Genomic DNA, 22315 nt, shown 5'->3' with positions numbered 1-22315 from the left:
TTCGTGATCCTCGTTGTATGTGAGCGCGTTCAAGAAGAGCGAAAGAGAGAGAGATGGATTGAGTGCTCGTACTTCGTGGCATTCATTAAGAATATAACTAATTATTAACTGATTTATCTTCTGCTGCTCTTGCTACCATCCATTTGCTTACTTATTCAGCTACCGAACTCCTCTTTATTATATATTAATCAACTTACTAAATAATTAATTCACATCACTCCACCAGAAGTAGATGCTAGAGACGCGCTCACACAACAATAATCATAAGTCTGGCATCAAAACTACACTTTTCATCATAACTCAAACATTACTCTATGATACATCCCTATCAACAAAACCCACAGTTTACATTTACATCAATATATTCTACACGTTATTCCATCACTAAATTTCCATATTTTAATAATTATATAATAAAAAAATAATTAAAATTAGATATATCAAAATCATGTTCATATTGTATTAAATTTTGTTTTAATTAATGAATATCACTATCATTTCTTATATATTTAATAAAATATCAAAATAAAAACACGAGTCTAATTAGATATATAAAATTTAAAACAACAGATTTCTGAAAACGAAATAGCATAAATAAAAAAAATGAAGCAAGAATTTGTCATTATTGTTATAAAAAGTACACGGACAGTTGTATATGTAAATAGCAGCTGCTTGCTAAAACACCACATTTTCCTAACATCTGTATCGCCTAAAAAAAAAGTTTCGACAACGAGACGCAATTCCGAACACGAAAAACAAAAATACGATTTCCTTATGAATAGTCATCCAAAAATCATGCAAATTGAATTGCCCAACACCTTTCCGGTCAAGAATTTATTGCCAAGTACAAATGTTCCACTTGCGCACATATATCTAATTAATATGATAAATGTTAACAAGCGTAAACATATACGCACATACAGAAAAACGGAATCCAAATTAATCGGAAATATATTCAAAAATTTAAGAGAAAAAGAATAACGTGAATTTGGCCTATGAAATAATTAGAAAGAAAAAAAAAATTAGTAAAAAGATGTAATCTCGCGTTTCTCACTGGTTCCTAAAATTTATTCAAATTCATTCTAACGGCAGCGATGCATTTACTTATTTAATTTCTAGTTTGAATTAATTACAGACTCTCTTCTGGTAACACACACTTCCTCTTTCACCTGATACACAAAATACCATTAAAAACGTATTACGGTTAATAAACGCTAGTTTACAAGCAAAACTTATAAATCAATTTGGTATCTTAAATCTTACTGGTTTACTTGTGATTTCGAAAATTGTGTTTGCAAATAATATTTGTGAAGAAAAGTTTACAGTTATTACAGGTACTTGACAGCTTGTAAAGGTGCAGTAATCTCTGTAAAAGATACTAACTGGAACCTTTTGTTAACTTGGGACAAATAGAATGTTTCCAAGAGATGGTCATTAAAATGGTCGAAGAACCTCATAATCTATGATAAAACTCTTATATCAATTGTAAAAGTTCTATGAATGTGAAATAATAGTTCAATAATAAATTCAGTTAACATTGCGAAATTGTCTTAATAACGGTGCGAGGTGATACATTATTATAATTTAATTAATTACGACGATGTGTGTATACTTTTTCTCTGCGTTTTCATAATAATTTACATAAACGTTATTTTATTTCAACACATATAGAAATAAATACAGTGCATAGTTTAATTACTAAATTGACGCTTCACTCCAAAAAATACGCTCTATTTATTTATTTTTTTAATTTAATTGTAACTAAGCATTTGTTTGATATTATGAAAATAAAATTTGTATGCCTGGCAGAAAGACCTATAATTATATATATATTTATTTTGTTCTTTTCAATTCTGTATATGTTTCTTTTTGTACGACTAATGCATTAAACATTCTTATTATTTGTATTGAGTCAAAGAAAACGAAACAAAATGGTCGATGCGCAAAAATGATGATTCTGCAATTGCTGATAGTTACGTCGTTACATATGAAATTATTGTTATTATGTGTAATGATAATTAAACATCGGCGATAGAAAATTGTCCCAATGCATACGCATATAGTGAGTGAATCGAACCGATCGTTCCGATACACACACATAATGAAATATTCATGGCGCCATTCGTTAAACAAAACCATTATATTTTCCACTACTTTACGGACCATTAAAATAATTGCGCCATAAATCATCAAGTGAAAAGAAAAACTATAACCGATACAAATAACACCCAAATAGATGAACAAAACATTAACAATTATTTGTTACATTTTTATATTAATTTTCCTATCCTAATTTAATTAATATTATGTAATTTCAAATATTTTGTAGTTAACTTTTCTAATACTAATTGTTTAATTATATTGCTTATAAAATCATGTTATATTTTTATGTTTGTAATTTTTATAAATAAATATAATTAGAAAGTATTAATGTTTTGGAGATAATCATTTTTCTAAAATAAAAATAATCTTCAAAAATATCTTTATTGAAAACTTTGATTTACTATTGTAAAATTCTATTCATAAATCTTTTTATAGCTATCTAAGTTTTGGATTCAATATAATTTATTGCAACAAACATTTTTTTTGCATATCTGAATCATATAACTAATTTAAATCGCCAACGCAAAACATAATTCAAATGATATACAACAGATTGAAATATATATAATAAAAAAAATCATTTGTACATTTGAATGTGTTTCTAAAACGATAACGACTCGCTACGAAAGTTCCGTGCATAAAGTCCAATCGAACCGATGTAAATTGTTATTCAACATTCATGTTACTGAAAATGCAGACACAAATTCGTAAGTTCGTGATTACGCCGATGAGTTTAACATACAAAATCCATTTCGTTTTTTATTTATTTCTTTCTTTCTGCGATCCCTAAAAGCTATTATGCAATAATTACATTGATTACTTAGTCATTTTCGAATCAATCGCAAAATTATAAGTGTGTCACTTTTAAGTACTTTATTACTTAAAAATAAAGTTTAAAAATCTGTTTGTTACGTGTTTATAAGCATTACTAATATTAAAATCTTTTAATTAAATTAAGGGTAAATTAAGTTTTAAGAAAAAATATATTGTTGAATATTGAATATTTGTATGAAGTAGTAGTTTATAAAATGATTTACATAACACGGAGATCAGCAAAATTATCAGCAAGGACTTATTCGAACGAGCCGGCCGGCGCAGGTGACGCGTGCCGCCATCTAACGGCCGGCTGGAAAGTAACCCCGCTCAATTTTCCGACGCAGGGAAATCTCTGAACTCTTCGTAGAAAATGGAAGCACAAAGAGCTAAGCGCAAAAAATAACAACTGTAGCTCTTACAAATTAAATTCCATTAATAAATAACGAATTACTTAACATCTTTAACTTTCTTCTTAATCTTAAAGTTACTAATCGATAATTGGAAGATGAGGAGGTTGCTGCGATTTTTGTAATAAAACGGACTTCGGGATGATTTTTATAATAAAATATTTATTTGTCCAACAAAAAAAAATAATAGAGAAAAATAATAGTGAGAAAAAGAAAAGTTTCATAACAATATTATTATTTTTTACGTGTTTTTTTTTTAAATATAAATATGTACAATTAAATTAAGCTAGTCTTCTCTATAATATATACAACAAAAGTAAAAATTGTAACAAACAATATGCAAAAGAAATCATATAAATATAGTTATTCAGTTTTACAGTAAAACATAATCGTCATTATCGGATGTTCGCACATACACACACACACTGACACAGATTTTACACCTCTACATGTACAGAAAAGAGACGAAAATATGTATGTATATATCATATATATATATATTGTTGTCGAGGGGATCACAAAAAAAACATACTTATATTTTTTTATTCTAAGGGTCAGTCGTATAGGATTCTTTCTACAAATCTACCACCACACAAGATCGAAACCAAAACAACTGACTGTATATATAGAAAAGAAACGAAGGTGCATACGTATACATAAAATGAACAACGAAAAGAACCTTTCCTAGAAGGCCGAAACGTGTGTGGATCTTCGCTCCAACCCAAGACAAGTTATATAAAAGTATAAATCACGTCATTTATTTGAATGCGGAATAAATATATATATATATATTAAAGATGAAAGAAAGAAAAAACACGAGTTATAATCAATTTTTCAAATTATATTTTTTTTAAACAACAAAACATGCTTTACAAAATTGTACACTTAAATCAACAGGATTGCACAAAACACAAACTTAAATAAGATTCAGAACATAAATATTACGTATTCTTTGCGTTAACTTAAAACAAATAAATACACTTATAAAATAATATTAAACTGAGATTATTTTCGCATCCAGGAAACGGACGTTAGTACATAAATGATTTTTTTAAAATTTCAACACTGTTTTGGGGTGGTGTCCATCAGATATACTTTCGGGAATTACACGGTTGAAGCGCACGAAAAATTATATATTAAAAAGGATAAGAAAGCGAAACAGGTGCAACGTTTTTCCCCTCGTTTAAGCAATCTCCGAAATTGAGCAGTAGTTAAAAGCAAACAAATTTCTTTGAGGAAAAAAAAGGTTTAAAAACTCACCCGGCTATATTTCCAATTGGATTTTGAACGTTTGCACTGGTTTATCACAAATTTTCTTTTTTTTTTTCGTCATTGCCTAATATATAATTTCTCGTGTGCTGATCGTGAATGTGTTTTTTTTTTCTCTATTGTTATTGTTGTAGAAGGGTCAGTGTATGAAATAAAAAGGTGGTTTAATTTTTAAAAACATTTTCGATTTAATTCTTTCTTGTTTTTTTTTTTGTCACACCGTACAACGTTATATAATATTAATATAATAATAAATATATACACATATTTCTATTATGACCAAAGAACGTGGAAACAGTACGGTATTTTCATATCTTCCTTCCTTATTTGAAACAAAAGCAAAATAAAATAATCTTTTTGAATTCGAATTCTCGTGGACATAGAATTAATTAACAAAATAATAATAATAGGAAAAATATTGTCTTATGAAAAAAAATAATAGAAAATATAATAAACAGCTCCATTTCAATTTAAACTGACTTTTGTTGATTCACAAATGCAAATTATAACCGAAATTAAAAATGAGAGTTAAATCTTGTATTTTAATTTTCTTTATTTTTTTTAAAACAACGCAAAGAACAGTATATTCTTCCTTTCCAAATAGTGAGTTGACATCAACCTCGTTTTATTTTTCTTCATATAGTTTTATTTTGTTTTAAATATATATATATATAATATATACGACATTCTATACATTATAAACTTACTTTGTAATTGTATTTTTTCTGGTTACCGTCCCGGTGTATATTTTTTTTTATTTATTTATTTTTTATTTAATTAATTTAACTTAGATGTTCTTATTATTCTCATAATCTTTTGTTTTTATTTATTTATGTTTTTAGTAGAAATCACGAAATTGCTACCGCAATGTTTTTTCTCTTCTCTGCGTCTTCGGTTTGTAAGTCCTTCAAAAGTCCCTTGGCTCGTCTTCTCGACTCCTTCTCACGTCTATGTACAATGCTTCTAAAATCTTCGATTAATTCTTCTCGTCCTCATATATTACACGTCCGCTGCAGTTAGCGTCTCAATATCACTCTCTTCTTATATACATTAATTTACAGTTCGTGTTTTAGGTTTATTCTTTTTGTTAAGTTAAGGTACACTCGCGCACTGAGGCGCTATATATTTTTATATATATATTATTTATATATTCTTGTGTTAAGTTTCACTGGTGCCCACTGACTCCCCCAAGATGCGAATTTCTATCGGGGTGGTTGTTGCTGAGGTAGCAATATAAGATAGTTAAAAGTGTCTATGCGCCGTTATTTGGACGGGCCGTCGCTTCCTATTCAAGTTTCGAGAGTAAATCTTGGGGATTTTGAAATCGCTGCTAGCCATTATCGCTGTGGTGGAGTAGTGAGGCCCAGTGGGCTGGATGCTAGTGGGCCGTCAACTGGTGACCCATGCCTTGGGGGGATAACATTGGCGGACTGTGGGAGTGCGAATGCTGACCCATGGGGGAGCCGTGCATGTCGGGGTGGTGGCCGTAGCCGGGGTGCATGTGTCCACCTGGTGGCATGCCGTCCATCATGTCACCGCCAAGAGTGTTGGGCGGCGTCATCCTCTTCTCTTTCTGCCTCCTGTTGCAAAACCACACTCGCACAACTTCCTTCTCTAATTGCAAACTATCTGCTAGCGACGTGATCTCCTGTGCCGACGGCTTCGGCTGCTTGTGGAAGTGCTGCTCGAGTGCGCCCTTCACCGACACTTCTATGCTGGTGCGCTTTTTCCTCTTCCTGCCCTGTGCTGCGATCTTATCGATCGAGGTCGGAGATCCCGTCGTCGAGTCAGCCTCCTCCAGCCACTTCTGCAGCAAAGGCTTCAGCTTGCACATATTCTTGAAACTAAGTTGCAGCGCTTCAAACCTGCAGATCGTCGTCTGCGAAAATACGTTGCCGTACAGGGTGCCAAGTGCCAAACCAACGTCCGCTTGAGTGAAACCCAACTTGATACGCCTCTGCTTGAATTGCTTTGCGAATGCTTCGAGGTCGTCGCTGGTGGGAGTCTCGTCTTCACCGCCGCTCACCACGTCCCTATCGCCGGGATGTTGTACGTGATGCGGACTTTGCATGTCTCTGTGCAGGGGATGGTGGAGTTGAGGCGCGGCTTGGTGATGGGCGATCATACCGTTCATGGCTGCATGGTACTGCTGAAGAGGAGATCCGGCACCGCCGGGGTTGTAATGTGCCGAGGAGACGGGCGCGTGCCACGCGTGAGGGGATCCCATACTCTGTTGCTGTTGTTGCCTGTGGTGCAGCATATCAGCCTGCTGACTCAGTGGTTTCACATCTTGGTGTGGATGATGATGGTGTGCGTGGTGCATCCCCGCCATGGAAGCGGTCCATGGATCAGCTCCAGGTTGAAGGCTGACCCAGGGGTTGGCGGTGGATAGGGAGACGGCCGCGTGGCCGCTGGGCGACGGCGAACTGGCCATTTGATGGTGATGATGGTGGTGATGTTGTGGCAGGTATTTCATTTCGCTAGCGTCTGCAGCAGACCTCGGGGAGGCGCTGGTGTGATAACCTCCGACAATATTCATTACTCCGACGCCACCGTCCAAATCTGATGCCGTAACCGCACTGCTTGCTGGAAGGTACGTGGTGGCCGCCATATGCCCTTTGGAGGGCAGTAATAATAAGTCCTTCTCCAAACGCACTGAGATCACTTTTTGTTCCACTCCTCCAAATCAAGGAACAACTTATTCAACAGTTCAAAAGCTGCAATCGCTTGCGATTGCGAACGGAATTATTCAACAACAACAAACAAAAAAACAAAATCGTATAACAGGTAGAACTGATCAGCACACTGTTGCGAATATACGCTCTCGTCGTCAACGGACCGCTCTCGGAGGAGAGATCGAGAGATACATGTAGTGCAGAGAGTGTGGTGTAGTTGTATCGTATCTAACTATCTATGTGTGCATAGTATAGTAGTATATATCTGTTTGTATGTCTGTCTTTCTATCTGTCAGCACGCTCTCATGTGTTATGCATATCACTGGCACGCACGACGACTCTGAATGTACTACTAACACGATGCGGCTGCTCACCGGAGCTGCCAACTCTGGCCACCTTTTTACCCCCACTGCAGAACGCCCCCACCAAAGGGTGCGCGCGCCATTGGCCGTGCATCACTCGCCGACCTGGGGGTCACGTGGTCTGACGTCACTCGAGAAGGCTTGCGACTGGTTCGATACCGGGCGCAGACCGCCTGGAATCCTCGGCCCCACCACCCGGAGGGGAAGTGTTTACACTCTGTAGCGCACGGTAGCTAAGCAACAGAGCGTGCCGAACTCACATACTAACCGACGGCAGCCCCGGACCAGCAACCCCAAACCCTCAAAAAACTGCACAACAACTAAATATCTATAGATATAGATATATGTACAATAGTTACAAACAACTTTGCAATGCTTACATTTCAACCACTAACAAAAAAATTGTTAATAAAACATCTTTTATATACAGAAAAACAATAACAATTTCTTAACTTTTTAAAAAATAATTTATTAAACAATCGCAGACATTAATTATCCAATATGTAAATATAAGTACTAACAAATATGATTTATTTACTTAAATAAACTTTATAAGTATAATTTGCTTATTTCATTTAAACATTGATTCTTTATAAAAGATACATAATATTTTTATGTTATCTTTTGTCATTTTAATAGTAGACATTAGTATAAATTATTAACATTTAAAGTAATAATATCTATTATAATGATTTAGTACTCTTAATAATTTAAATTTTGTAATAATTCATTATAAATCAAATTAAGTATAATTGAACAAAAATATGTTAAATCTATTTAGGAAACAAATTACTTTAACAACTTTTTTAGTTCGTAATACAAAGTTATTCTTTACAATCTGACAACGCAAATGTAATATTAGAATTGAATTAATGTAATATATATTATTTAAAGTTTACAATTAATTAAATTTTTATCTATTACTAAAAATAATTATTGAATTGATTTTGAATCAAATTAATCACAAATATAAATGTATTTATTAATTTATGAATTAAAATAGTTCACATATTTTTCAATTACGTGATACTTTTGATATTTAGAATTCACTATTAAAATGTATGCTAAAAATGACATATTGTGATAGTAAAATTCACAGTCGATTAAAATTTCATCTATTCTTAAAAAATATTTATTAATTGTTATAATATTCAAGTAAATCAATTAAAATGATTTATTACTATTTTATAATATTATTACAAACATATCAATAAACACATGTATATTTTATGTATATAATTAATTTACTGCGTTTTTTTTTTATTAAGAACATAAAATATTTAAAAATTGAATATTAATAAACACATTGATTTCATAAAATTGGCTATTAAAATTAACATATTTATATGAAAATCATTGATTTTTTTCGGACAGGTTTAATTCACTTTATTTTAAAGTAAATCGCGCAAACATTTTTAATGCAGAAATTTTTAAAAGAAAGTGCACATTTTTAATTTATTATATTTTTTTTAAGAGCAAATTCTACAATTATATTAAAGCAAAAATAATAATATTATTTTGAAAAATATTATAATTGAATAACATTTATCAATTATAATTAAAATTTTATTATTTTAATAATCATTTATTTTACGTTTTCGAATAATTGATAATAAATATTTATAAAACAAGAAAATAATTCTATTTTTCCAGAAACTGCTGCCTCATATTGAATACGTGAAGTTTATAGGAAAATAGCAATTTAATAGTTTACACCTGTTTAATTATTTTATTAGTAATATTTGCTGAAAATAAGCGGTATTCTCATATAACAATTACATAATAATAAATTTATTTGATTAATTTTTATTTTATATAAATAACGTAAAAAAATGTATTGGAAATAAAATCTTTATTTTGTATTGTATTTAAATATTATTATTAGAATCAAATAGGTATAAAATAAAATAGATTATATATTTTTTTTCTTGCGTTTAGAAAATGATTCAACGAGAACGACCCTAGCTAGTAATGTTAGAATATGTGCTCGAGCCAGAGCCGGTATATCCATCTTGCGGATAAAGTCGGAACTTAACGCAATGCTATTTGGATGCAAGATTTTGGAGGCTTGCATGTCTTAAATCATTTACATTTTCCAATTAACGTGTTTAATTAGCAGATGGAAACAATTAATTGGTATCACAGAGTAATTTACCTGTTTACCTGTAATATTAAAATACGTGATAACGAGAATTATATCGCATTTATCTCGATGATATTAATTAAGATGAATTATATATTATTAATAAAATGAATATTTCCGTGGTTTTTCGTAATACGCTTCAAACTTTTCACTGTGTTTTTTTGTTTCACCTGCCGCACTAACCGAACACTAATTTGAATACCACCGCCGTGTGATACGTTTCTGCTACCTACGTTTTCTTGTAAATTGCGTATAATGCATACATTCCTTTACCTCGTAAATAATAAATTATAAAATAGTATTTGTAGTTAGCAACTTTTAATTTCATTTCAACATATTTAATATTTATTATATTTTATAACGTTCATTCATAATTTTAGAATATTCTGCGTTCGCTTTAAATAATTTAATAATTAAACCGTAGTAATTTACTGTATATTTTAATTGATCAATTTATTCAATTAAGCAATTAAATGTAAACGAAAGATTACATTTAAAAAAGTTTGGATGTAAGTGGATTATCGATATTTTTGCTTCAATTTCTAATATAGAAATGTTTTCTATATAAATGGTTTTTGACGATTACGGTTAGGTTATGCAGTTCCTCAAGCGCCCAATAAATCTCCTTTCGGTTTTACGAATGACTTTTCCCATAGACCTACGTAGTAAAACTAATCCTTTTTTTCATTCCTCTGGTCTACCATTTATTGCACCCATTTTACTATCTCAACAATATTCTTTATAAACTAACCAATTTTATAGATCTGTTGATATTTTAACAACCAAACATTTACAAAAATGTTTTTTTAAGAATGTCGGTTTTGAGTTTTAAATTTACTGAATGGACAATATTATGTATGCAAATTGTAAAATGCGTCTATTTTTGTTTAATATAAATGACTTAATGATATGTGAATATTTACGACTTATACGAAAATATTTATAGTAAAATTCATAGATTAATTAAAGCGCACAAAAAAATAATAAATTAATAAGCTAAAATTCGTAAATTAAAGTAAGATTTGAGAAAATAGTGCATTGTATTAAATTCCAAATTAATTTATATATAAAAATAAGCTAAATGAAAAAAAAAACAAAGTTCATCCAAATATCAATCACCATCATTATGAACAGAATAATTATAAAATATATGGTTTTTTAACAATTAATTGAATGAAAAAGTCAAAATTCTATGAGATAGAAATGTTGTGTATTAAAGTAGATAATGTTAAGAAATTGTAAATGTTTAGTTGTTTTGTTAAGGGAGTCCCAGGAGTGTCGGGGATGAGGAAAATCAGAGGAAGTCGTGGTAAGGTCGTCTGGGGCTCCAGTACTGTTATATAAGCTCAAACATGTGTTTTAAATTGTACGCTCCGATGATAATAATAATACATAAAGTCGTTTTCGTGACCGGACAATGGAGGAAATCCCGAGGGCCGTTCTGGTCTCAATGGGCCACCATCGAAAAGTGTACCTGTGAGCAAGAGCACCATGTGGCAACGAACCTCCTAGTTCCTTCCAGTTCCACCGACGAGTTGGAGACAAAGAACTAGTGAGAAAACGAAGAAGTGCCAGAATTCACGGGAATAAGATCACAACAACAAAATGGACACGTCCCTGTGCGATGCGAAAGTTTCCAAATCAATATATTCGCCTGGAGCGATGCGACTAAAGCAAAGTGCGAAGAAACTCTAATTCAGAGCATTTCGATGATTCCGTTAATGAATTTTGATTAATTGGATGGGGCTTTACACGGTCCGACGGTGCTCATTGTTTAATTGCCATTAAAATATTCCGCGCCGCGTATCTTATTAGTTCATTTCTATTTCGGTAGTTGCGGCAATTAAGTCCTAATTAAGTGGGCAATAAATTGTGTTAATTAAAATGAAGATGAAAATAAAATAAAAAATAATGCACCTTTCTTTTGGTTGTTATTGTTTGTATTTTTTTTGGAGGGTAATGATGTTGATGATGGTGAGAGTGACCTGCGTTCGTATTATGTGTGTGTGTATATATATATAAATCTACCCCCGATGGAATGTTTAGGACTGCATACATATGTATTAGTCTGCAAGTGCTAATGCCCCATTGTATTGCAAATTCCATGTTAATTTTGTGGCACTAGCCGTATGATTTGTTCATAGCAGCAACAGGTGACTCCCCGGATTTAAATTAGTTCCTTTTTTATATATATTTTCAGCGCGCATATATAAACTGTTCTCTCTCTCTCTTCCTTCTGCTCCCCCTTTTTTTTTTATCTGGAAGAGAAACTTTTTCCGCGGCGCGAAATGCAAATGCTCTTCCTCTTCCCCGGATTATGTAAACTCAATTTCCTACCTGAGACGACGACGGGGCGTAGCGTCTCCGAAGAGGTGGCGACGTCACAGGACACCTCGCGTCCTCCTCTTGCGACACCTGAAAACCTATCATCAGGAATCGGGAGAGTCGTTCGGATTCTCATCCTCTCCATCCGTCGGATACCAGTTAACAATGTGCTTCGCGACACCCCTACGGTGTCTGCTGTCTTGTTGCTTTGGACCCCTTCTATTTTTTTTTATTTCTCTCTCGTCGAGCCTCTCTTCACAACGATTCTGAATAGGCAGATATAACCTTTCTCTCCCGAAACTGATTTGTCTCCTTTCAATGGACCCCATCGCACACAACCATTGTTCGCAGCCTCTTCTTCTTCTACTCTACTCTTTACCATCGTCATTACTATTATTTTCCATCGCTCCAGATCTTGTTCGCATTTAACGAACTCGATGTTGCTCGATCCACAACTTTACGTCTTTTTCTTCTATATACATTCAGCATCCCCCGTAGATCTCAATCGAAACCAAATTTAATTCACTTCTCGTCCACAATGAGAATTAGGTCAATGGAATTTGACGTAAAACTTTTTTTTAATATGACATAAATTAACGTTAACAAACTTGATTTTTTTTAACTTGAGAATTTATAAAATAGAAGAAAAACACGAAATAATTGTTTTTCCAATTTTTTTTTATTTATACAAAATTATTTACATTTTCTTATATACAAAATATATTTCTTCTAGTTGATGCTGATTTTTAATATAAATAATCAATAACTAAAACTAAACTAATATTTCTACAATTTCTATTCACAATTATACAAACAATATTTATAATAAAATTCGGATAATAAAAATTAGAAATTATTGCAGGTATTGTTAGACTAAAAGCAAATATTAGTTTTTGTTTAACTATGTATAATTTCTTAAATATTTAATAAAGATAAGGTATCTGTCATGTTTGCGGTTACTCTCTTCCAGGCATTGCTTATTTACATTTACAGCATCCGTGTTATCGGATTTTAGGCTGTTTGAGGGTAATAATTCTTAAGGCGCAAAGAAAACTTCAAATGAAAGAATTATTTCTTTTCACATCATTATTATGTTTGTATTTTCTAGATAACAATACAGAATTGTGTCGTATTGATTCGTTACGATTTCGCACATTGGGACAAATTTTGTTTAATAATATAAAACGATGATTTTAAGAAAATAACGACTTAAAAGTTTTAAAAATAAACGGAAATTCAAATTGTATTTCAAAGATTCAAATATATTAAAGAAATAATAAACATTGATAAGTTATATCAAGAAAATATTTAGTAACTTATTGATAATCATAAAAAAAATACAGAAAATTACAAAACACTTAAATATTTACTATTATAATTTATTGAATAATAATAGATTAAGTTATATAAAATTTCAGAAATTTAATTTATTTATTTAATTCTGAAGAAAATGTAAAGGTTATATTAATTTTTATTGACTAAATTTGTTAGAATATTAATTAAAACTGAATGTAAAAATTCGAAATATTTTTTACATCAATTCATGAGTTGGTAAAAATCTGTGCTCTTCACCTGTCCAATGTATGCAGAGCAAATGTAACTGAATTTTCAATTAGGTTTTTTGTCGAGCACCAGTTGTGCTATGAGGCGCCATCTCTGCGCCGGAAGCCGAATCGTCCCGGGCGGCGCCACGGATTCCGAACGTTGCGTAACCAAAGTGCTTCCGGCGATCCGGACCTCTCGTTTTTGCTCGTTTTTGTGCTACAGATTTCGTCGCATACCGAGCGCAAACGGTGGCAAATTCAAAATGCACAAAAAAAAGCGCATCGTTCGTAATTGCGATTGATGGTAACACGCTCCGATTATGTAAGGAACTGAAAGCACTGGAAAATGGAAACAAGAGAAGATATACATAATGAAGTGGGGCTTTTGAATTAATTTGAATATTAAAGTGTTGAGCCCCACGAGGTTCGCTTATGGTAATGCGCGTAGGGCCCAGACACAATGGGACACCACAATGGTAATTGTTTGGTCGACACTTCGAGTGCCGTTTTCGAAGAATATTTTCTACTGATAACCTTCGACCGATAACAGTGGACCTTCTTCCTGTCTTCTTCATCTTTGAAATGCTTCTTTCAGTTCATGGGCTTAGCTTATGTACACATACGTAGTTTACCTTAATCGAACATTGACCTTTTTTTGACGTAATCAATATTCATTTTATAAGTTGCTTTCACTTATTGGATTAATCAAGCAGAAATAATTAGGCTATTAGAGGAAACTCACACTAGAAATATTATATATGTATATTTATAATTGTTTTTATTGATGAGTATTGAAATAATGTTTTTAATAAATAATAATAACACAATTAATTAATTATGAAACTAAATACGCTTATATAACACGAGGGTCAAATTTACCAATATATAAGACAGGAAATATCAAAATAACACTCGGAAAAGAAAACATGTTACTCTTGAATAGACGTTTAAGCAATAAATACATTTGCGTGATGATGCTTTCATAAATAATATAAGAGACTTATCCTTGGCTTATTTTTTTTATTAGTGTTACCATTGCGTGTTACCTGTTCTTGGCTCTATATAAAGTTCGTGCACCATTGAAACGCAACATTTGGAAACTTGGTTTAATCGAAGATGGTAAGTCGTTAAGTCAGCTCATACTTATTTTGTTAACAAATCTTTATCTTGCAGATCATCGTACCGGTAGCCTTGATATTAATCATAGCATTTTTGATATGGTATAATTTAATATCGAAGAAGTACAACTATTGGAAGGAACGCAACATCCCGTATCTGCAACCAAAGTTTCCTTTTGGAAATTTCAAAAGTGTATTGTTCTTCCGTGATTCCTTGGGAGAATTCTTCCAGAACATTTACAATGCTTCAAAGGAGTGCGTTGTTGGTATCTGGATTTTCGGACAACCTCTTATAGTAATCAGATCTCCTGATATCATAAAAGAAATGTTGATTAAAGATTTCGGGACGTTCAAAGATCGCACGGTTTTTAGTAATAAGGATGCGGATCCCGTCTGTGCCCACATGATGTTTCTCACAAAAAATCCGCAATGGAAGATCATTCGTCAGAAAATGTCTCCATTATTTACCACCACTAAACTGAAGGACATGATTAAGCTGATGAACAAGTCAGGAGATGATATGAACGAGTATTTGGATAAGCACAATGGTGGAATATTTGACGCCAAAGAGTTGTGCATGAAGTACACCGTCGATGTAATTACCTCAATTGGCTTCGGACTTGATGCGATGTGCTTCAAGAAGGAATCAGCAGAATTCAGAACAGTAGCTGGAGGTTTGTTCGAAGCAAGTGCTGAAAACTATATTCGTTTCGTCAGTTATTTCCTTGTTCCTGGAATTGCCAAGTTCTTCGGAATAGCCTTCTTCAATCCTACGCGCATTGACTTCTTGAGGAAAGCTGTCTGGGATGTCATAGATCACAGGACACGTACGCAAACGAAACGCAATGATTTAATTGACGCGTACATAACATTAATGGGAACTAACTTCTCGGATGGTTTTAAATTTGGTAATATAATTAGTAAATTCATCCAATTTATTGTATTAATTGATAATGTTCGTAGAGGGCGACAAACTTGTAAGTCAAGCTGTACAATTCTTTGCGGCTGGATTTGAGACAACAAGCTCGACGATTGCATTCACACTATACGAGCTTAGCTTCCACCAAACGATTCAAGATAAACTACGCAAAGAAATACAGCAAATCGACGAAACCGAAGTGACTTATGAAAGCATCCAAAATATGCATTATTTGGACCAAGTAGTTTCAGGTATATTAATATTATTTTTTATGAACCTGCTTATAATAATTTGCTTTTACAGAGACTTTAAGAAAATATCCGGCTTTACCGTTTTTGGATCGGCGGTGCGAAATGGATTACAAGATACCTAACACCGAGATGGTTATCGAAAAAGGGACACCGGTCTACTTCTCTATTTTGGGTTTGCACTATGATCCTTTATATTTCCCCAATCCGCAAGCGTTTGACCCTGAACGATTCACACCCGAAAATCTTCAGTTCATTCAACCTAATACTTACATACCATTCGGACTTGGACCGAGAAATTGCATAGGTATTTTTTTTTTTAATTTTGAAAAAAATTGTTAATTGAAATTACGTTTTAGGAAAACGACTGGGAGTGATCGGAACGAAGCTAAGTTTGATCAAAATACTAAGTAAATACAGGGTGGAGACATGTCCAGAAACGGTGAAGACAATTAAATTTGACCCGCTTGCTTTCACCATCGCTCTGAAACACGGATTGAAAGTGAAATTTACGAAATTATAATTTTATTTAATTCATTTACTTTTATTGTTTGTGATTGTTTTGTTTTTTAAATTCGAAAATGATAAACTGGCTTTTATTATTGTTATTTTGTTTCTAATTCATACTATTGTTAATACTATTTTATCCATATGAAGAATTTGTGAATTCAAACTCTAATAAAATTAGATCATATTTGTGTGACTTTATAATTCATAATATGTTATTTTCTTTTTTATATTCATTTTTTATTAAATTTAGTTCGAGATATTTGCTGATCGATTCGAAAGCTTTATAAGCAATGTGCAAAATAAAGTACAAACTCATTAATATTTAAGCTTAATAAGATTGACTTATCTGATAAAATATAAAGTGTATAATTATTGATTAATTGAGATATTTTAAGCTTTTATTTAATCAAGAAAATATAAGATTACTTCGTGCGCATTCTCTATGCACAAAGTCTAATTGAAGGTCAACAATATCCAAAATCAGAATGTATGAAAAAAAAACAAACAGTTAGGTCAAGAAGGCATCATAAAGTTACTACTCAAAGTATGAGATTGACTTTCGTGAAATTATTTTATGCATTTTTTAATTGGTTTACAAAAACAAATAAATAATAAGCATATGAACGTTACTATATAAGAAAATTATTGCTGTTTAATATCAGTATGTAAATTGTTGAGTTTGTGTGAACTTATGCAAAATGGTAAGATAATTTTAAATTCAAATTTAAATTATAATAAATTATATTATTTAGATTGTGATTTTAATTGCCTTGGTGCTAATAGTAGCAATTATGATATGCTACATATGGATAACAAAGAACTACAATTATTGGAAGGACCGAAATATACCATACATTAAACCAACGTTTCCATTTGGAAATTTCAAAGATATGGTGTTCTTCCGCTTTTCAATTGGAGAATACTTTCAAAGTATATACAATGCTTCGAAAGAAAGCATAGTTGGAATCTGGGTCTTTGGTGAACCAATGCTAATAATACGTTCACCTGCAATAATCAAGCAAATTTTAATTAAGGATTTTATAAATTTCCGTGATCGCACTGTTCTCGCTAACGAAGAAGCGGATCCAATTTGTGCGAATATGTTGTTCTTTAGTAAAAATCCCCAGTGGAGAACTATGCGTCAAAAAATGTCACCATTGTTAACAATATTGAAGCTGAAGGATATGATTTTTTTGATGAACAAGTCTGGAGACGATATGTTACATTACATGAGCAAAAATGCCTGTAAAGTATACGATCTCAAAGAAATATGCATGGATTATACTGTGGATTTCATGGCTTCTATAAGTTTCGGAATCTCTGCTTCGTGTTTCGAGAAGAAAGAATCCGAATTCAAAGACGCTGCAAATTCTATATTTTTACCAAGTATTGGGAATTATCTGCGATTCGGATTTAATTTTATGATACCAACAATTGCCAAGTGGTTTAAATTACCTTTCTTTGATCTGAAAAGTATGGATTTCTTTAGGAAAACCTTTTGGAATGTGATAAATCAACGAAACAAAGATTGCATTAATCGAAGGGATTTGATAAACTCGTACATAAAATTGATGAAATCTGATAGTTTCAATGGATACAAGTTTGGTGGGATTGATTTTATACTTATTTTAATTTAACTATTATTATATTTTTATATTTTATTATATTTTACGTAGAAGGAGATAAGGTTGTTGGTCAAGCTGTACAATTTTTTGCTGCGGGTTTTGAAACAACAAGTATAACAATTGCGTACACTCTGTACGAGCTCAGTTTGCATCAAACGATTCAAGATAAATTACGTGAAGAAATCTGTTTGAAGTATGTACCTGGATCTGATGTAACATATGAATTGTTAAAGGATCTAACTTATTTAGGACAAGTCGTCTCAGGTAACATCTTATATACAAAAACAATTTGAATATTAAGATTCTCTTTAATTTCAGAGTCTTTACGAAAATACCCGGCTTTAGCATTCTTGGATAGAAGATGTTGTATGAATTATAAAATACCAAATACTGATTTTATATTAGAAAAAGGTACAGCAGTATACATTTCTGTTTTCGGATTGCATTACGATCCGGAATTTTTTCCAAATCCGTACAAATTTGACCCAGATCGATTCTCACCGGAAAACATCAAATCCATTAATCTTGATGCCTACATTCCATTTGGTAATGGGCCTAGAGGTTGTCTTGGTAAGTACAATATAAGAAGTAGTTTGAGAAATGTATAAAATTAAATAAATTTGTAGGTAAACGATTGGGACTAATAGGAAGTAAATTATGTTTGATTAAATTGTTGAGTGAATACAAGGTGGAACCATGTTTGGAGACAACGAAAAATCTCAAATTTGATATCATGTCTTTTACAACTTCTTCATCGGATGGATTCAAATTGAAGTTCACTAAGTTATAAAATAAAGGAATTCTTTAGAATTTAATTTATGAAATTGTATTAATTTAGTAATATTTAATTTATAATTACAACTAAGTAACTTTAATGTAATAAAAGAATAAACTTAATTGACAAGCAATTCCTTGTATTACCGTACCATTTAAATCGAGGACTAATCGAGGATTTTAAAACTGCATAAAAAGGAACTTGATTATATAGAGGAAGAAAAAGATAATTTTGTGTACTGATTTTTTAGAATTAATTTGAACTTTCTTCAATTATTAATTATTTTTCACAGTTTTAATACTACTATAGTGAATCCGCCTAATCAAAATCGCACTATTCGAGGTATTGCTAAACATCAAAATTTAAAGTATTTTATTTCAATAAAAAATAATAAAAGACTAAATAAAATAGTAATGAAGAAATTAATATAATTAAAATAAAAGGCAGGAAGATCTATGGTCAATAGCCCTTTGAAGCAGGTGACTTTTTTGATTTATGATATTTATATTATTGTATTGAGATTTTTTTATTTTGTAATTTTGCTGTTTCAATAAATATTATTATTATTAAAACAAAATATTTTTGTAACAAAAACGAGTTTAAACCGTTCCAAAATTTCTGGATTTTTACTCGTATAGTAAAACAGATTCAAAAATACACATAATATGTCTACACAAGTTTTAAAAATGATGTAGCAGGCGCGCAATCCGAAACTTCTCTTCTCATCTTCACTCGTTATGCGAAACGTCGCTCGTTAAGCGAATAATTTTTCTTACAATTCATTTTGCTCGTTATGCGAGGTGCTCGTTAAGCGAGGTTCCACTGTAATTAATAATGTGACAAAAAGCATACGACCTAGAACTGCACCAATAATTGAGTGAGTAAATAATATATAAATAAATTTGCTTAGTTTGTGAACGCAAATTTAGTATCACGATGATTATTACTTTTCATAGTTAATAAACAATTTCTGATAATTATTATTTATTAATCAAAGATTGTTTACTACTGATAAATCAGTGAAAATGCTTCTCTAATTAAGAATAATCTTAATAATATTCCACAGAATTATAGAAAAGTGAGTGAGGTCAAAAAGGCATCAATTAAATTGAAAAAATATATTTATTTTGGTCTCTATAAAAGCACATTTGATAAACTAAATAAAAGTATTTGAATAGTTGATTTCGTGCCAGTAAAATGGTAATAGATGATAAGTAATACGAAATATTATAATCAAATATAATTTTCAGATCGTATTTACAATTGCCATAATCCTAATAGGAGGTGTTCTCATATTCTACCTAATAATCACAAAGAACTACAGCTATTGGAGTGATCGCAATACACCATTCATCAAACCAAAATTTCCATTCGGAAACATTAAAGATGTTGTATTTCGACGTGCTTCAATTCGACAATTCTTCCAGAATATCTACAATTCTTCAAAGGAAAGCATCGTTGGAACGTGGGTGATCGATAGACCAGTTGTAGTGATACGATCATTGGATATCATTAAACAGATTTTAATAAAGGATTTTACAACTTTTAACGATCGCAACACTATTTTCAAAGAGGAAAGAGATCCTATACTTGCTAATATGTTGTTCTTCTGTAGTAATCCCCTCTGGAGATATATACGACAGAATATGTCACCCATGTTTACAACATTAAAACTGAAAGAGATGATTTTCTTAATGAACAAGAACGGAGACGACATGTTACAATATATGCAGGAAACTAATTGCGATGTCTATGATCTCAAGGCAATATTCATGAAGTATACGGTGGATGCTATAACCTCTCTCGGTTTCGGTATTAATGCTATGTGCTTTGAAAAAAATGACTCTAAATTTATGACAGTTGCCAAAGATTTATTTTCACCGACTACAGGAAATTATACACGAATTCTTAGTCTCTTCATGATGCCAAAAATTTCCAAATGGTTAAAAATACATTTCTTCAATATAAAACAACTCGAGTTCCTAAACAAAGCAGTTTGGGATATTATAAATGTGAGACATAAATTTTCTTCTAAGGGAAAGGATTTAATTAGCACGTATATAGATTTGATGAAACTTGAATCTTCAAATGGATATAAATTTGGTATTAATTTTTAATTTATTTGTTTATAAAGTTTAACATTTTTATTTTAATAGAAGGAGATAGGGTTTCATCCCAAGCCATGCAATTCTTTGTCGCAGGATTTGAAACGATAAGTTCAACTATTGCTTTCACTTTATACGAGATCAGTTTTAACCAAAAGATACAAGACAAATTGCGTGAAGAGATCAGTTCAAAATATTCGCTTGGAACTGAAGTAACGTATCAATTAATGAAGGATTTTACTTATTTAGATCAAGTTATTTCAGGTAATCATCAATAGCATAAATAAACCATTGCTGTATTTTTATTAATATTTTCAGAAACTCTGCGAAAATACCCGATTTTACCATTTTTGGACAGATGTTGCAATTCCGATTTATATACCAAATAGCAATTACGTAATTGAAAAGGGGATTTCCGTTTATATTTCTATTTTGGGTTTGCACTACGATCCGGAATATTTTCCCGATCCCCACGTATATGATCCAGAACGATTCTCACCGGAAAACATCGAATCCAGCAATTTTGATGCGTATATTCCCTTTGGAATTGGGCCTAGGAATTGCGTCGGTAAGTGCAATATAAATATTTAATATTAGAAAATGATGACATTCAATAAATTTAGGTAAAAGACTTGGACTGAATGGAACTAAATTGTGCTTAATAATTGAGTGAATACAAGGTGGAAACGTGTCCGGAGACAACGAAAAATATCAAGTTTGATCCCATGAGTTTCACAATTGCATCAAAAAATAATTTAAAAGTAAAGTTTACAAAATTGTAAAAACATTGTTAAAAACGATCAATTTGTATTAATTATATTTGAAGAACACATCTATTTTGGTTATGTTTATTTTAAGTAGAAATAAGAAAGCCTTCGAATAAACGTTGCATAGTATTTATTTTATAATGTATTTCTGTGAACATTAAGTATATCTTATGGCGGTTTAAATTTATTTTTTGGTAAACTTTTCCAATGGAAGTTTGACATTCTTTTCTTCTCTATTCTTTACAAATTTGTTGGTTGATTTTATCGTGTAGGTAAACTCAATAGTATATTGATACGCTGCGATTCCATCATTCCATCCATGTATCTGAAGCTTTCCTTAATACTATCAGTGTCCATCGACTTGGATGGAGATCTATATGGTAAACTTCATGTGATTTCCATTCATGATGAACGATGGTTCTAATACAAGCTTATGAGAAAGGTAACTTAACCATTCGACTATTCGTCGCTTTTATAGAAATAAAAATATTAATTATTTCTAATATAATCTTTCATATTCCAAGTTGTTGCATCAATACAATGTGTGACGTGAAACTGTATGTCAAAATGAAAATGTATGTCAAATGTATCACCCTATAAAATC

The 22315-nt window shown here is 31.7% G+C and overlaps 3 protein-coding genes across 3 annotated transcripts in view; 2 read left to right on the top strand and 1 right to left on the bottom strand.

Moving 5' to 3' along the window:
* LOC108568561 (cytochrome P450 6g1-like) overlaps window positions 1-18855 on the top strand; it is a 60149-nt gene extending 41294 nt beyond the window's left edge. Inside the window, exons 2-11 of the mRNA XM_017929732.1 lie at window positions 14672-14763; window positions 14818-15670; window positions 15726-15932; window positions 15985-16236; window positions 16289-16441; window positions 17118-17140; window positions 17192-18044; window positions 18116-18328; window positions 18383-18634; window positions 18691-18855. Of these exons, the coding sequence (XP_017785221.1) occupies window positions 14761-14763; window positions 14818-15670; window positions 15726-15932; window positions 15985-16236; window positions 16289-16441; window positions 17118-17140; window positions 17192-18044; window positions 18116-18328; window positions 18383-18634; window positions 18691-18854 (2973 nt within the window). The 5' untranslated portion in view covers window positions 14672-14760 and the 3' untranslated portion in view covers window position 18855. The remainder of the gene's footprint in view (window positions 1-14671; window positions 14764-14817; window positions 15671-15725; window positions 15933-15984; window positions 16237-16288; window positions 16442-17117; window positions 17141-17191; window positions 18045-18115; window positions 18329-18382; window positions 18635-18690) is intronic.
* On the bottom strand, window positions 5329-7638 carry LOC108568619 (POU domain protein CF1A). Its single transcript, XM_017929817.1, has one exon. The coding sequence runs from the start codon at window positions 7204-7206 to the stop codon at window positions 5974-5976; it is 1233 nt and encodes a 410-aa protein (XP_017785306.1). The 5' UTR covers window positions 7207-7638; the 3' UTR covers window positions 5329-5973.
* Window positions 18856-20022: 1167 nt separating the features above from the next.
* On the top strand, window positions 20023-21739 carry LOC108568585 (cytochrome P450 6k1-like). Its single transcript, XM_017929765.1, is given in 7 exon segments — window positions 20023-20039; window positions 20090-20942; window positions 20996-21208; window positions 21263-21320; window positions 21322-21512; window positions 21568-21607; window positions 21609-21739. Coding segments are annotated over 7 exon segments (1476 nt in total). The 5' UTR covers window positions 20023-20036; the 3' UTR covers window positions 21727-21739.
* Window positions 21740-22315: the final 576 nt, after the last annotated feature.

The sequence above is a fragment of the Nicrophorus vespilloides genome, unplaced genomic scaffold, assembly GCF_001412225.1.
Source record: "Nicrophorus vespilloides isolate i.1.1-1 unplaced genomic scaffold, Nicve_v1.0, whole genome shotgun sequence".
NCBI classification, from domain to species: domain Eukaryota; kingdom Metazoa; phylum Arthropoda; class Insecta; order Coleoptera; family Silphidae; genus Nicrophorus; species Nicrophorus vespilloides.
This window is presented reverse-complemented; position numbering and strand designations above follow the sequence as displayed.